This window comes from Pollachius pollachius (assembly GCF_949987615.1).
Source record: "Pollachius pollachius genome assembly, chromosome: 6".
Lineage (NCBI taxonomy): Eukaryota > Metazoa > Chordata > Actinopteri > Gadiformes > Gadidae > Pollachius > Pollachius pollachius.
Window position 1 is genome coordinate 27,625,169 of NC_136939.1, and position 11,830 is coordinate 27,636,998.

At 48.5% G+C, this 11,830-nt stretch overlaps 1 protein-coding gene across 5 annotated transcripts; it reads left to right on the forward strand.

Annotated features, from left to right (window-relative positions):
* Nucleotides 1-635: 635 nt before the first annotated feature.
* On the forward strand, nucleotides 636-11,512 carry LOC307077357 (ETS translocation variant 5-like). Of its 5 annotated transcripts, none has more exons than XM_079738754.1 (13): nucleotides 636-759; nucleotides 1,980-2,110; nucleotides 2,318-2,405; nucleotides 2,860-2,907; nucleotides 3,089-3,136; nucleotides 6,703-6,814; nucleotides 7,041-7,364; nucleotides 7,666-7,973; nucleotides 8,275-8,340; nucleotides 8,444-8,521; nucleotides 8,850-9,019; nucleotides 9,383-9,484; nucleotides 9,956-11,512. In XM_079738754.1, the coding sequence occupies exons 2-13, from the start codon at nucleotides 2,063-2,065 to the stop codon at nucleotides 10,199-10,201; spliced, it is 1,638 nt and encodes a 545-aa protein (XP_079594880.1). In that variant the 5' UTR covers nucleotides 636-759; nucleotides 1,980-2,062; the 3' UTR covers nucleotides 10,202-11,512. The 5 variants fall into 5 exon arrangements, with proteins under 5 accessions (XP_079594880.1, XP_079594884.1, XP_079594882.1 ...); XM_079738758.1 differs by having other exon boundaries at nucleotides 2,321-2,405; XM_079738756.1 differs by having other exon boundaries at nucleotides 643-706.
* The last annotated feature ends 318 nt before the right edge of the window (nucleotides 11,513-11,830 follow it).

An 11,830-nucleotide genomic window follows, 5' to 3' on the forward strand; every position in this document is an offset into this window, starting at 1 on the left:
ACTATTTAGAATTTATTTCTTGTAAATCTGACTTATCTTATTTTATCATTCTGTTCTTATTGCACGATGGGTCGGAGATTAACGCAATTTTGATTCATCTGTATTCCTTGAAATTTATAATAAAGCTGAGTTTGAGTTTGACTTAATATTTAATTCATGAATTGCAACACTTTCACCTATAATAGAAATATTCAAGTAACTCATTAAAATAGCCTAACTCTCTCTCCACAGTTATAACAATTTGAATGCATTATAATTATTATTATTATTATTAATTAAATAATTTAAATAAAAAAGCATGATGGTTGACGGACAAGAATAAAATAATTTGTATGAATTATCTTGATTAAATCATACACCAAGTTAATTTGTTGTTATCGTGATAACTTGTAATGTTGTTTTGTGGTTGCTGTTGTTGACAAAGATCCTCTGTTGACGTGTTTGTATCGGCCCCTTTAAGGGAACGCGGTCCAAAATAACATGAATGAAACGTGACCATTCACAAAAAATAGACAGAGGTCGACAAGGCCCGTCCGCCCACGGGATTGGCCCCAGGGTTTGACTGGCGTTGCACCGTAGCCAATCAGCGGCTCGCACTCCACGATCGATGACGCAGTGGTCCATTGAGAAAAAAAAACCACAGCCGAGTACTGACCGAGGAGCGCAGAGAGGGAATTACGTGCTACGTGGATCCAAACTCGCAACCGTGAGTCCTGCGGACGTTTCTACTCCAGATGTGCGTTATTACCGCGTTGTAAGGTATAATATGGTGTATTTTAACGGTTTTTTTTGCACGAGTGGACGTGCGCTGATTTATCGCGCAATGGGCGAAACTTCAAACTCGAACGCCATTTTACGCTAATGAAAGCCACCGGACCTTTACACGCAGAGACCAAAACAGTTCGTTGCTGTTGTTTTTGTGCTGTTGTTGTGATCGCCTCCCCGTCTCGTGCACGGTGATGTATTCGAGTCCCGAGTCTTATTTTATGAATGGGTGAGGAACCGGCCCCCCACCCCCCCACCGCGGGGGTGTCGGGTTGCAGTTCATTCACAAAGCGAGGGTGGACTTGGCACGGGTCCGAGGGAGGGAGGGGGGGAGGGGAGGTTTAGAGAGAGGGAATGAGGGAGAGAGGGTGTGTGTGTGTGTGTGTGTGTGTGGGGGGGGGGGGGGGGGGGGGGGGGGAGTCGAGTTGTGGAGTTTCGGCAACTTTTCATTAACATAAAAAGATGATGATAGTTCGATGGGTTGTTTATTCAATCCGGGACGTCCCGACTAAAGACGGGTGCCTGCATTCCTGTCTGTAGACCAATCAGACGCAGGCTGCCTCATTACGCGTTCTGGGTTGTTTTTACGCGTGGATTGCAGCCTTTAAAAAAAGTGTTTTTTCGCAATTCGAGGGGTGAGTAGCCGAGTTGAGTTTGATGCCAGTGAGGTGGAGCTCAGAGCAATGTGTGTGTGTGTGTGTGTCTGTGTGTGTGTGTGTGTGTGTGTGTGTGTGTTTGTGTGGGGGGGTGTTGGGGGGGACGACGACCGAGATGTGGTCTCCGTTGTGTTGCGGGGATGCGTTTAAGTTGATTCGGTGTCAGAGTGACTGCCAACCTTACCTTGGAAGGTTGGCTGTCCTGCGCGTTTTAAAACCCGTCCTGCGTGTTTTAGAACCACGAATTAAAACCATCACTGCTCCCATTTATCTGATTGAGACTTTAATAATTAACTGTGCTGCAGAAATGCAACTTTTAAAAATGTTATTCCGCCCCTACGATCCGAATGAGATATGGAAAGGCAAACAATGACATACTGTGAAGTGTGTTACAAAGTAATAAGGGAAATACTAAATACACACACACAGCCGCACACACACACAAAATCACGCACACACACACACACACACACACACACACACACACACACACACACACACCGACACACACACAAATCTACAAAGCGAAGCCCAAATAGTCACCTAATGTGTTCACAGAAGGAGGTCTTTCTCCTCTCCTCCTCCTCCTCTCTCCCACCTGGGCCGTATCGGAGAGAAGGAGGTGAATCTCCTCCCACAAGATGGACGGTTTCTACGACCAGCAGGTTCCGTTCCTGGACCCCCGGAGCGTGAGTGACACCACACAATATTATTGGCATATTAATACTCTGTTAATACATATTAATAGTCATAATTAATAGGGTTAGGGTTCATAATGAACAATGGACACCCCCCATTGACCCCCCTCCCCCGTTCTTGTACTATATTGTCACGTATTCTTTTATTGTTTGGTTTATTATTTTGTACATTTGTAATGTAATATCTGTGCGTTTCAGAAGTGCCCCTCGGAGCCCCCTAGTGGCCGCTCGGCGACCGACAGGAAGCGACGCTTCGTGGACACGGAGCTGGCGCAGGACACGGAAGGTATGGCTCTCTAATTAATCATTAACCTAATGGGCTATGACACCGTCACTAAAGAAAGTTAACCACGGAAAAAATGCTTTGCTAGTATAGCTGTGTGTTAGCATGGAGCTAAGTGATGTCCTACTTATTGAACCACACACACATAGAATCACGCACGCACACACACCCCCCCACACATAGAATCACACACACACACAGAATCACACACACACACACACACACACACACACACACACACACACACACACACACACACACACTACATATCAAACCGGGAACACACAATAAAGTAATAAGTGTGTGTTCATGGTTTCAAACCCTGCAGTTTGTGTGAGGGTGACTCACAGCCAGGGCCTCTTAGAAGGTGAATGGGTGAACGGATGAATCACTGAGCGCGGGTCACTGATTGGCTTGTGTGTGTGTGTGTGTGTGTGTGTGTGTGTGTGTCAATCAGATCTCTTCCAAGACCTCAGCCAGCTGCAGGAAATGTGGATCGCAGAAGGTACGCACACACAGAAACACCCAACCCATACACACACTTAAATGCACATTAACACACACACACAGAATCACGTATACATGCACAGAGACACACACACACATAGAATCTCTGTCACACACACACACACACACACACACACACACACACACACACACACACTAACTGGTTCTTGTGTCCACAGCCCAGGTCCCAGATGAGCAGTATGTTCCAGACTTCCAGTCGGATAACCGTGAGTCCCTCTCTACCCCCACCCCTTAACTTAAAGATCCCATGGCATGAAAATGTAACTTTCTAAGGTTTTCTAACCTTTATATGTGTTTCCCTAGTCATATCTATGCTCCCAAAGTAGCTAGAAATTTCCCCGTATGCGTCATAAGGGGGGATGCCACCTCCCCTTTCTCTGCCTTGTCAGCCCAGAGAATTTGGCCCGCCAATGAGCTACGACCGTGCGAGCGCCACATGTGTGTGTGTGTGTGATTACACGTACTGTAACGCAAATGTTGTACACTTCTGAGAACGTCAGAGAACCGTCAGAGAACCGATGTGTTATGGCGCATAACACGTCGGTTCTCTGACGTCTGCCGACAGCGGGCAGCGAGCGGTTCAGTCTTCAGATTGATGTGGAAGATGAAGAACCAGACGCAGTCGGAGAACCCGACGCAGTCGTTTGTGATTCATAATATCGTCTGTAGGCGCACACATCTTTTGGCCGTTATAATATCTACTAAATGATATGTAGGCCTATTATATGATATTATTTAGATATAGAGCTCGTGGACTGTAACGCAAGTGTTGTACACTTCTTTGTTATTTGGATAACCGTTCTGCTGTTGGTGTTATGGCACATAACACATCGGACTGTCGTCTCTGGTATTTCCACAACAAGGCTCGTAAGTGGGGGTTATCTCAGCCATGGTTGAGAAGGGATTGGGGGAAAAGGAACTTTGGCTTTGACTCCCTGAAGTACATGAACCAAGACATGGAGGAGACAGGGATTGTTGCCCACGAATGTCTCCTGCTTGAGCCCCGCTTCCCGCTGCCGAGGCGGTGGTCCCTCGGCAGCGAGGCTCCAGCGGGAGACAATCGCGGTCAACAATCGCGGGCAACAATCCCTTTCTCCTCCATGCCTTGATGTGGACGTGGAAGAACCAGAGATCGTTTGAGATTCATGATATCGTCTGAAGTTTGGTTCTATGAGCAGCTTTTGGCCGCGATAATATATATGATATGATATAGATATCTACATATAATGTGATATTTAGATATACAGCTCCAGGACTCCGGAGCACCCGGAGTGTTCTAGAATATTTACAGAACACGGCTAAAGGCTATGTGCGCCTCACCATTGTGATACATCCACTGTAAACAGAGCGCATGGTACCGTGGTCGCAAGCTGCTCAGGGCCACACCCCCACCCTCCTCCTTGACCCGCCTCTCTCCTCCTCATTTGCATTAAAGCTACAGACACCGAAACGGCGCGTTTGGGGAAAGCTCAATGTGCGACTGGCTCGTAGTGGCTGTAACTCTGCACCACGGCTGAATTTTGGGAACGTCTTCAAATAATGCGTTAGGGGCCCACTAATATCTATATTAAAGCATCCATGAAGTAGCACGCCATGGGACCTTTAACCCTTTAACCTTAACCCCTAACCTTGACCCTGACCCTACCCCTAACCCTCAACCCTTAACACTCAACCCTTAACACTCAACCCTGACCTTAAACCCAACCCAGATCCAGAGCGGGTTGGCTCCACCATCACCGGACAGGATATAGTGTCAGACCCAATTACAGGCCTCCTTCGTCGCCATTGCTTGGTCGAGAAGGTCGTTATAAGAATGTAAACGAGAGAGGGAGAGAGACAGAGAGAGAGAGAGAGAGAGAGAGAGAGAAAAGAGAGCTAGAGAGAGAGACAGAGAGAGAGAAACAGATAGAGAGAGAGAGAGAGTTAAAGCTAGAGAGAGTTAGAGCTAGAGAGAGGGGGAGAGAGAGACAGAGAGATAGAGAGAGAGAAAGAGAGAGAGAGAGCGAGAGAGAGAGCAGTGTGCGTCAGCTGAACAATGCTGACGCACATAAATAAATAACCAGCTGCTGCCAGCCCTCGTTAATTGCAGTTTTCGGACCGAACCGTCGTGTTTTTAACGCTAGTGAACGCCCCCCGCCCACCCCCCCTCTCCTGTAGCAATGGAGTGAGAAAGAAAATTGTCTATAGAACGAGGATGTGATTGACAGTGGCGGTTTAGCAAATTTGGGGCCCAAGGCAAAGATATGTATGGGGCCCACCCTGTCCGATCTTTAAAAGAGAACGGAGAAAAAACAAATACTGACTGAATGGTGGATAGGCAGGTAAAGCTAATCTACGCGGAAGTAAAGGAAAAAATACCTTCCCCTTTAAACCTTGCATACACTTCTTTAATCCAAAATGAATATGGAAAGCAGAGAACACACAAAGTGTAGCAATACACAAACTGATAGTCACAACGGAACCCAAAAGAGAATAAGGTTTCAGATAACACCTGTCTTTGCCAAAATGCCAGGAAAATTAGCACTGTTTATTCTTTTTTTTTAAGATCAAATCAATATCGATATAACCAGCAAGACAAGTAGTTAGGGTTAACCCCCACCAACAGTGATATACTTAGCAAAACATCACAAACAGCCATATACACAAAAATTGCCAAGATGAATAATTTACTTTGTATGTGTGAGTGAGGTGGCAATTTGCATTGCACTTGAGATTGACATTTCAATCATTCTGCAAACAAACCCATGTACAAGATACAGGATATTATAAGTGAATTGACATTACAGTTAAGATTGAACATTTCAAACATTCTACAAGCAAACCTATGTATGAGAGAGAGAGAGAACGAGAGTGAGAGAGAGTCTATGAGAGAGAAAAGATAGATTGTTGTCCACATCACACGCTTCTGACACAGAGTCCTACTTATTGACGTCTTCTCAGAGGTCTTCAGCTGGCTGCTGTAGCGGCGTGTTCAACGCCTTGGACGTTGTTGTTCCTGCCTGTATCCCCAACAGTAGCCGTAAAAAGTGTGTCATCTTTGGCAGCGTTGCCAAATACTTACCAGCGTCTTTTAGCTTTTTTCTTTTATTTGAGCCGCTTGGGTAACTTTATTTCCTAAACCCTTTTCCTAACCCTTAATTTCATTTTCGCGTGTAGACTCGTTTGTGTATTTCTTTGAGGATGGTTGGGGGCCCCCTACTATGGGGTGCTCCAAGCGGTGCCCCCCTATGCCTCTATGGTAAGACCGCCATTGGTGATTGACCCCCAGTGTGTGTCTCTCTCTCTCCATCGTGGTGCCGGTCTCTTGCTTGCCCCTGTAGTGTGGGGGGGGGGGGGGGGTATCTGAAATGTGGTAGAATATATCGCTGTATGTTTCCACCCCATCCCCCCATTCACTGACCAGTCAGGTTGACAAAGACTCATCTGTTGGTGTTTTTTCATTGGCTGATGGACAGCGACTTACAATAAGTCCATTAGTCTTTAGAAAGAGAAACAACAATGTATCCCTGTGGGTACAGTAACGATGTTCATAGAACGCGCTAACAATCACTAGATTAACCCATATCCCGTACACAGCACAGATAGCTAGGATAAGACGCTACGCCATGCTAGGATAAGATGCTACGCAATGTTAAGTACATATACATTGCTAAGAAGTGTACATTTACTTGAAGAAACACATTTCAATCGAAACGGCTCCCTATTGGCCGTTCAGTGTCACGTGACCCCCTCTCCCCCCTCAGCCAATGACGATGCCTCGTTGTGTCCTCAGTGATGTTCCACGGTCCACCGCTGAGCAAGGTGAAGAGAGAGGCGGAGCCTGGTGAGGAGCCGCCCCCCTGTGGCCACGCCCCCCCAGACAGGGGCCCCGCCTACAGCCACAGGTACACAACAACTCTCTGTTTTAGTCTCTCTCCCTCACTCACTCACTCACTCACTCTCTCACTCACTCACTCACTCACTCACTCACTCACTCACTCTCTCACTCACTCACTCACTCACTCTCTCACTCACTCACTCACTCACTCACTCACTCTCTCACTCACTCACTCACTCACTCACTCACTCTCTCACTCACTCACTCACTCACCTCCCCACCTTTTTGCTCAGTGCCTACGAAAGCAAACCAGCGGGACTCGAACCCGCACACCCTCCGGACTCTGCCTTGCCGTGTGGCTCCGCCCACTCCACCGCCTCGCCACGCCCCTTACAGCGGCAGGGCCCGCCATCCAATCGGGGCTGTGCCCCGGGCCACGCCCCTTCCCCTGGCCCCTCCCACCAGCGTCAGCCACACAGCAGCAGCCACCAGCACCTCCACCCGCACCACCCGCAGCAACACCACCCCGCGCTTCAGTCGGCCAATCAGAGCCAGCGCTTTGCCATGCCCCGCCCACTTCTCTGCGGCCCCGACGACGCCTTCCAGTCGGACCAGAGGTGAGTCGGGGTGGGCTGACCCCGGGGTTCGACGCGATGCGGTTAAACGCTGCTGAGAGGTGAACTCCCGCTGTTTGTTTATGTTCCCTCGGTGGCCGCCATCTTGCAGCCATTTATAATAACACAACAACAACAACAACGACGACAGGTTGCTGGGTTAGCATTTCTGTTCAAGACGTCGCAGCAGGCTAGCAATAATTTCACTCAACATCAAGTCCCTTAAAGTCCGTCCTCGAGCTCCCGAACCGGCCTCAGCGTTCCCTTCCTCCTCCCGTTTTAACTCCTCCCCTTCCTCCTACAGGTTCCAGCGGCAGCACTCGGAGCCCCTCCCCTACGCCCCCCACCGGGCGGGCCACGCCCCCCGGACGCCGTACCCCCCCGCCCCCGGTCAGCAGCGGGGCCCGCCCCCCTGCGACGGACGGCCCCTCTACCAGCGCCACCTCTCCGAGCCTGTGGCCCCACCCCCCCAGCAGGGGTTCAAGCAGGAGAGGATGGACCCCCGTTACCCCGGCAACGAACAGCAGCAGGGGCCGGGGGCCCCCGCCATGGGCCCCCACTTTCACCCCCGCTCCATCAAGCAGGAGCCGCGCGACTTTGTGTTTGACTCGGGTGAGTGGCTTACAAGGGATTTACAAGTGAATTACAACTGACTTACATAAGAGACTTACAAGTGACTTACAAGACACCTCCAGCCTTTTAAACAGTTAAAGGCTGTAAGGGACTTTGGGTTCGACTTGGGTGAGTGACTTACAAGACACTTACAAGACATTTACAAGTGACTTTCAAGAGACTTACACAGCCTTTTAACCAATTAAAGTCTGCAATTGACTGACACTTTGGGTGTGACTCGGGTTAGGGACTTACAAGTGACTTACAGCTTTTAAACCCTCTCTTAATTCTGTGTTCCTAGACGTCCAGAACTGCCACTCGTCCTTCGGAAAGTCGCGGGCGTCGTTCTACCAAAGTAAAAGCGCCTGTGAGTCGCTCTGCTCCGGCATCGAACCGGGAAACGACTCGACATCATCGTTCACTGTAACCCTTCCTAACCCCCGTTAAAATGTTGTGTTTAACTCCCGTAGCTTCCCGCTTTGCCTACGACGGAGAGGCCAACCTGTATGGCTACGACGACACCTGTGTGGTCCCCGACCGACTGGAAGGTAAACGAATCAATGTTGACAAGAGCGAGCGAGAGAGAGAGAGAGATTTGTGAATGTGTTTGAATGTACATTCACAAATCAGACTTTAGATTAATATCAAATATCTCAAGGCACAGTATAGAACGACAACTGTGGAAATACACTTAAGAATAACTGTTTAAACGCTTAAAATCCTTTTATGAAAACTTCCTCCACTCACTTCGGTGGAATACCTCAGTGACAAAACAGGAAGCACACAATAGCTCCGCCCCTTTCTGAAGTTCGTAGTCCTGCCCAGGGTCTGTGCACCCGCCCCCTCTTACTCTAAAGTCCCTCCTCCCCAAACCAGGCAAGGTGAAACAGGAAGTGATGGCCTTTGGGGAGGGCCCGCCCTTCCAGAGGCGGGGCTCCCTGCAGCTCTGGCAGTTCCTGGTCACCCTATTGGACAATCCGGGAAACGCCCACTTCATCGCCTGGACCGGAAGGAACATGGAGTTCAAGCTCATCGAGCCTGAGGAGGTGAGCGCCAAAAACATGACCGATCCTCCCCTAGTTAGCTGGTTAAACAATAGTTAACCAGCGATCCCATAGTTAGCTGTTTACCCATAGTTAGCTATCGATCCCATAGTTAGCTGAAATCAAATGGTGAAATCATCACCATACCTGGATAGGGGATCCCTTAAACTTAGCATTGTGTATTCACTTGTGCACAAGTGCCAGGACGTACAAACATACATCCCTTACAATTTGCGGTAATTTAAGGGAATTTTAGAGGGAGTGTTTTAAAGGCTTACAGTAACTCCACCCCCAGGAACACCAGTATTCCCCCGTTCTCAAACCTCCGTCCTTACCCCCAGCGGTCGTTGTGATTCATCTCCCCAGGTGGCGCGCCGCTGGGGCATGCAGAAGAACCGTCCCGCCATGAACTACGACAAGCTGAGCCGCTCGCTGCGCTACTACTACGAGAAGGGCATCATGCAGAAGGTAAAGGCACGTCGCGTTCCAACCCTTCATCCTCCTGGCTCCTCCCCGCTCCACCTCAGCGCTCTGACCTGAACCGACGCCGTCAGCACCGCCTGACAGGGTTAAAAGTTAACCGAGGGTTAACCGATGTAGCATAATGTCGTCAACATACACTCGCAGTACGGCTGTACGATGTATATCGTTTTCGTATCTGAATCGCGATCTTCGTACAGCTGGTACGAATATCGGATATATATATTTTCTATTTTTTTGTCGGATCGCATAGACTACATATATCGCAATCCGATATTTTTTTTTTCCGATATCGTGCGAGCTTACTCTGATGACATCAACCTCCAAATCAGCGGCAGGTCAAAGGTCAGGAGGTTATCACTTCCCAATCGGCCATCTTGAGACGCTATTGGACCATCAACAACCTTGGCCCCGCCCCCGCTAACCCCCTCTCTCTCTCTCCCGATTGGCTCCCGGCAGGTGGCGGGCGAGAGGTACGTATACAAGTTTGTGTGTAACCCCGAGGCGCTCTTCTCCATGGCATTCCCCGACAACCAGCGGCCCAGCCTCAAGGGTGAGGCCGACGGCCCTCTCCACCGTCCCCCGCCCCCCGCCGGGGACGAAGACCCCTGCCTCGCAGGTGGGGGCCGCTACGACGAGGCCACGCCCTACCCAGACGGAGGGGACCAGGGGGGGCTGGCGTTCCCTGAGAGCTACCCCTATTAGCCCCTCCTTCTCTCCCCCTCACCCCCAGCACTGAGGGGGAGATGGGGGGGGGAGGCAGGCTGTACACAAACTGTACCCCAGTGTCCTCGGACCCCCCCGACACTGGGACCCCTGGAAGCAGCCTAAGAAGTGTAGCCGGCCTCGCTACTTAGGGTTAGCGTACGATGTCGGAGTCCACTTTTATCGGAAAAAGGGGAGATCGGAATAACGTGATGTCAATGGGCGGGGCCTCTGATCCGTGGGTGATCCGTACCGGAGAGGGCTCGTCGTTGTTTTGTAATCTAAACTCAGGACTTGGGGTCGCTATGGAGACGGAAGGCGCTCACACGAGGCTCGGACTCCGCCTCCCTCGCTTACGCCCCTCTTATCACGTTCTCCACGATGTCAACGCAGACGCCCCTCCCATACGCTCCCTCGCCTTCGTTTAATTTCAGACCTACAACGGTTCACACACACGTTCAACCATTCATACAGACGTTCACCCATTCATACAAATATTCAGGCATTCACCCGCCGATTAACTCACGTGTTAATCGTTGGATAGCAAGTTGAATACACATGCTTTGGGCAGCGGTCGTATTATTAACCCATGATATTAGTAGACTTCATCACCCCCCATCCACAAGCTTTGGGATCTGAACCCTGAGAGATATATCGTCCCCCCCCCCCCCCCGACCCAGACCACGATAGCCTTCATGTCGTCAATTCAAAATGATTGAATTCTATTTTTGCAACGCAGTTGGAAAAAAAAAAAGCGAAAAAAATACTAATAAGGGATCAGTTTGTGGATTCTGTCGTCTTTCTACAGGGTTGTATATTGAAACACTTTTTGTTGAAACACTTTTTGTTTGTTTCCCCCTTCGGCTTAAAAAGCATCTATGGCACTAAAATCAAAAAAGGTATTTTTCTCGTGACTTTACTACAAACTGTCCTTCTGTATAATTCCGACTGACTTTATTACAAATAACCCTGCAATGGCATTGTACCCAAATATATATATATATTTTTTGTATAGGTTGTTATGAGCTTCGATGTATGGAGAATGAAATCCAAATATAGCCAAATATATTTTTTTGGAGGTGCAGGGGGAAAGACGGGAAATGTTCTGCAATTTGAGCAGCTGCAAGGTTTTAATTCCATGGTTTTATGTCTAAAATCAGAGCGCGGACTGCACTGGATGGTGGTGGTGGTGCGTATTTAGTCTTAATATGTTGACGGTGTGTACCATTCGATTCCCGCTGTGGGATGACGTAGCACGAAACGACATGGGAACAGAGATGTTTAATACGATAATATTTGTGCCTTCTGTGATTTCTGCAATTTTTTCTGTATACAATAAACTTAATTCAAACAGAGTTTGGAGTATGCGCTAAGTGAATAAATTTTATGTTATTATATATTATATTATTATTTGTCTAGATATCTTCTGTACATGTTTGAAATATTTTAAATCAATACGGTACATTATTATATGATCTTGATTAAGTTACTTTGCTCTTGTGGTATTAATTGGTGCATCATGATTGGCTTAACCTGCTAATTGCCATCTACTGACGTCACAAGCTGCAGTGTGTAGCCGACATAAACAGCATTTTGTGATTGTTTGAATAACAATGTCTTCTGCTGAAG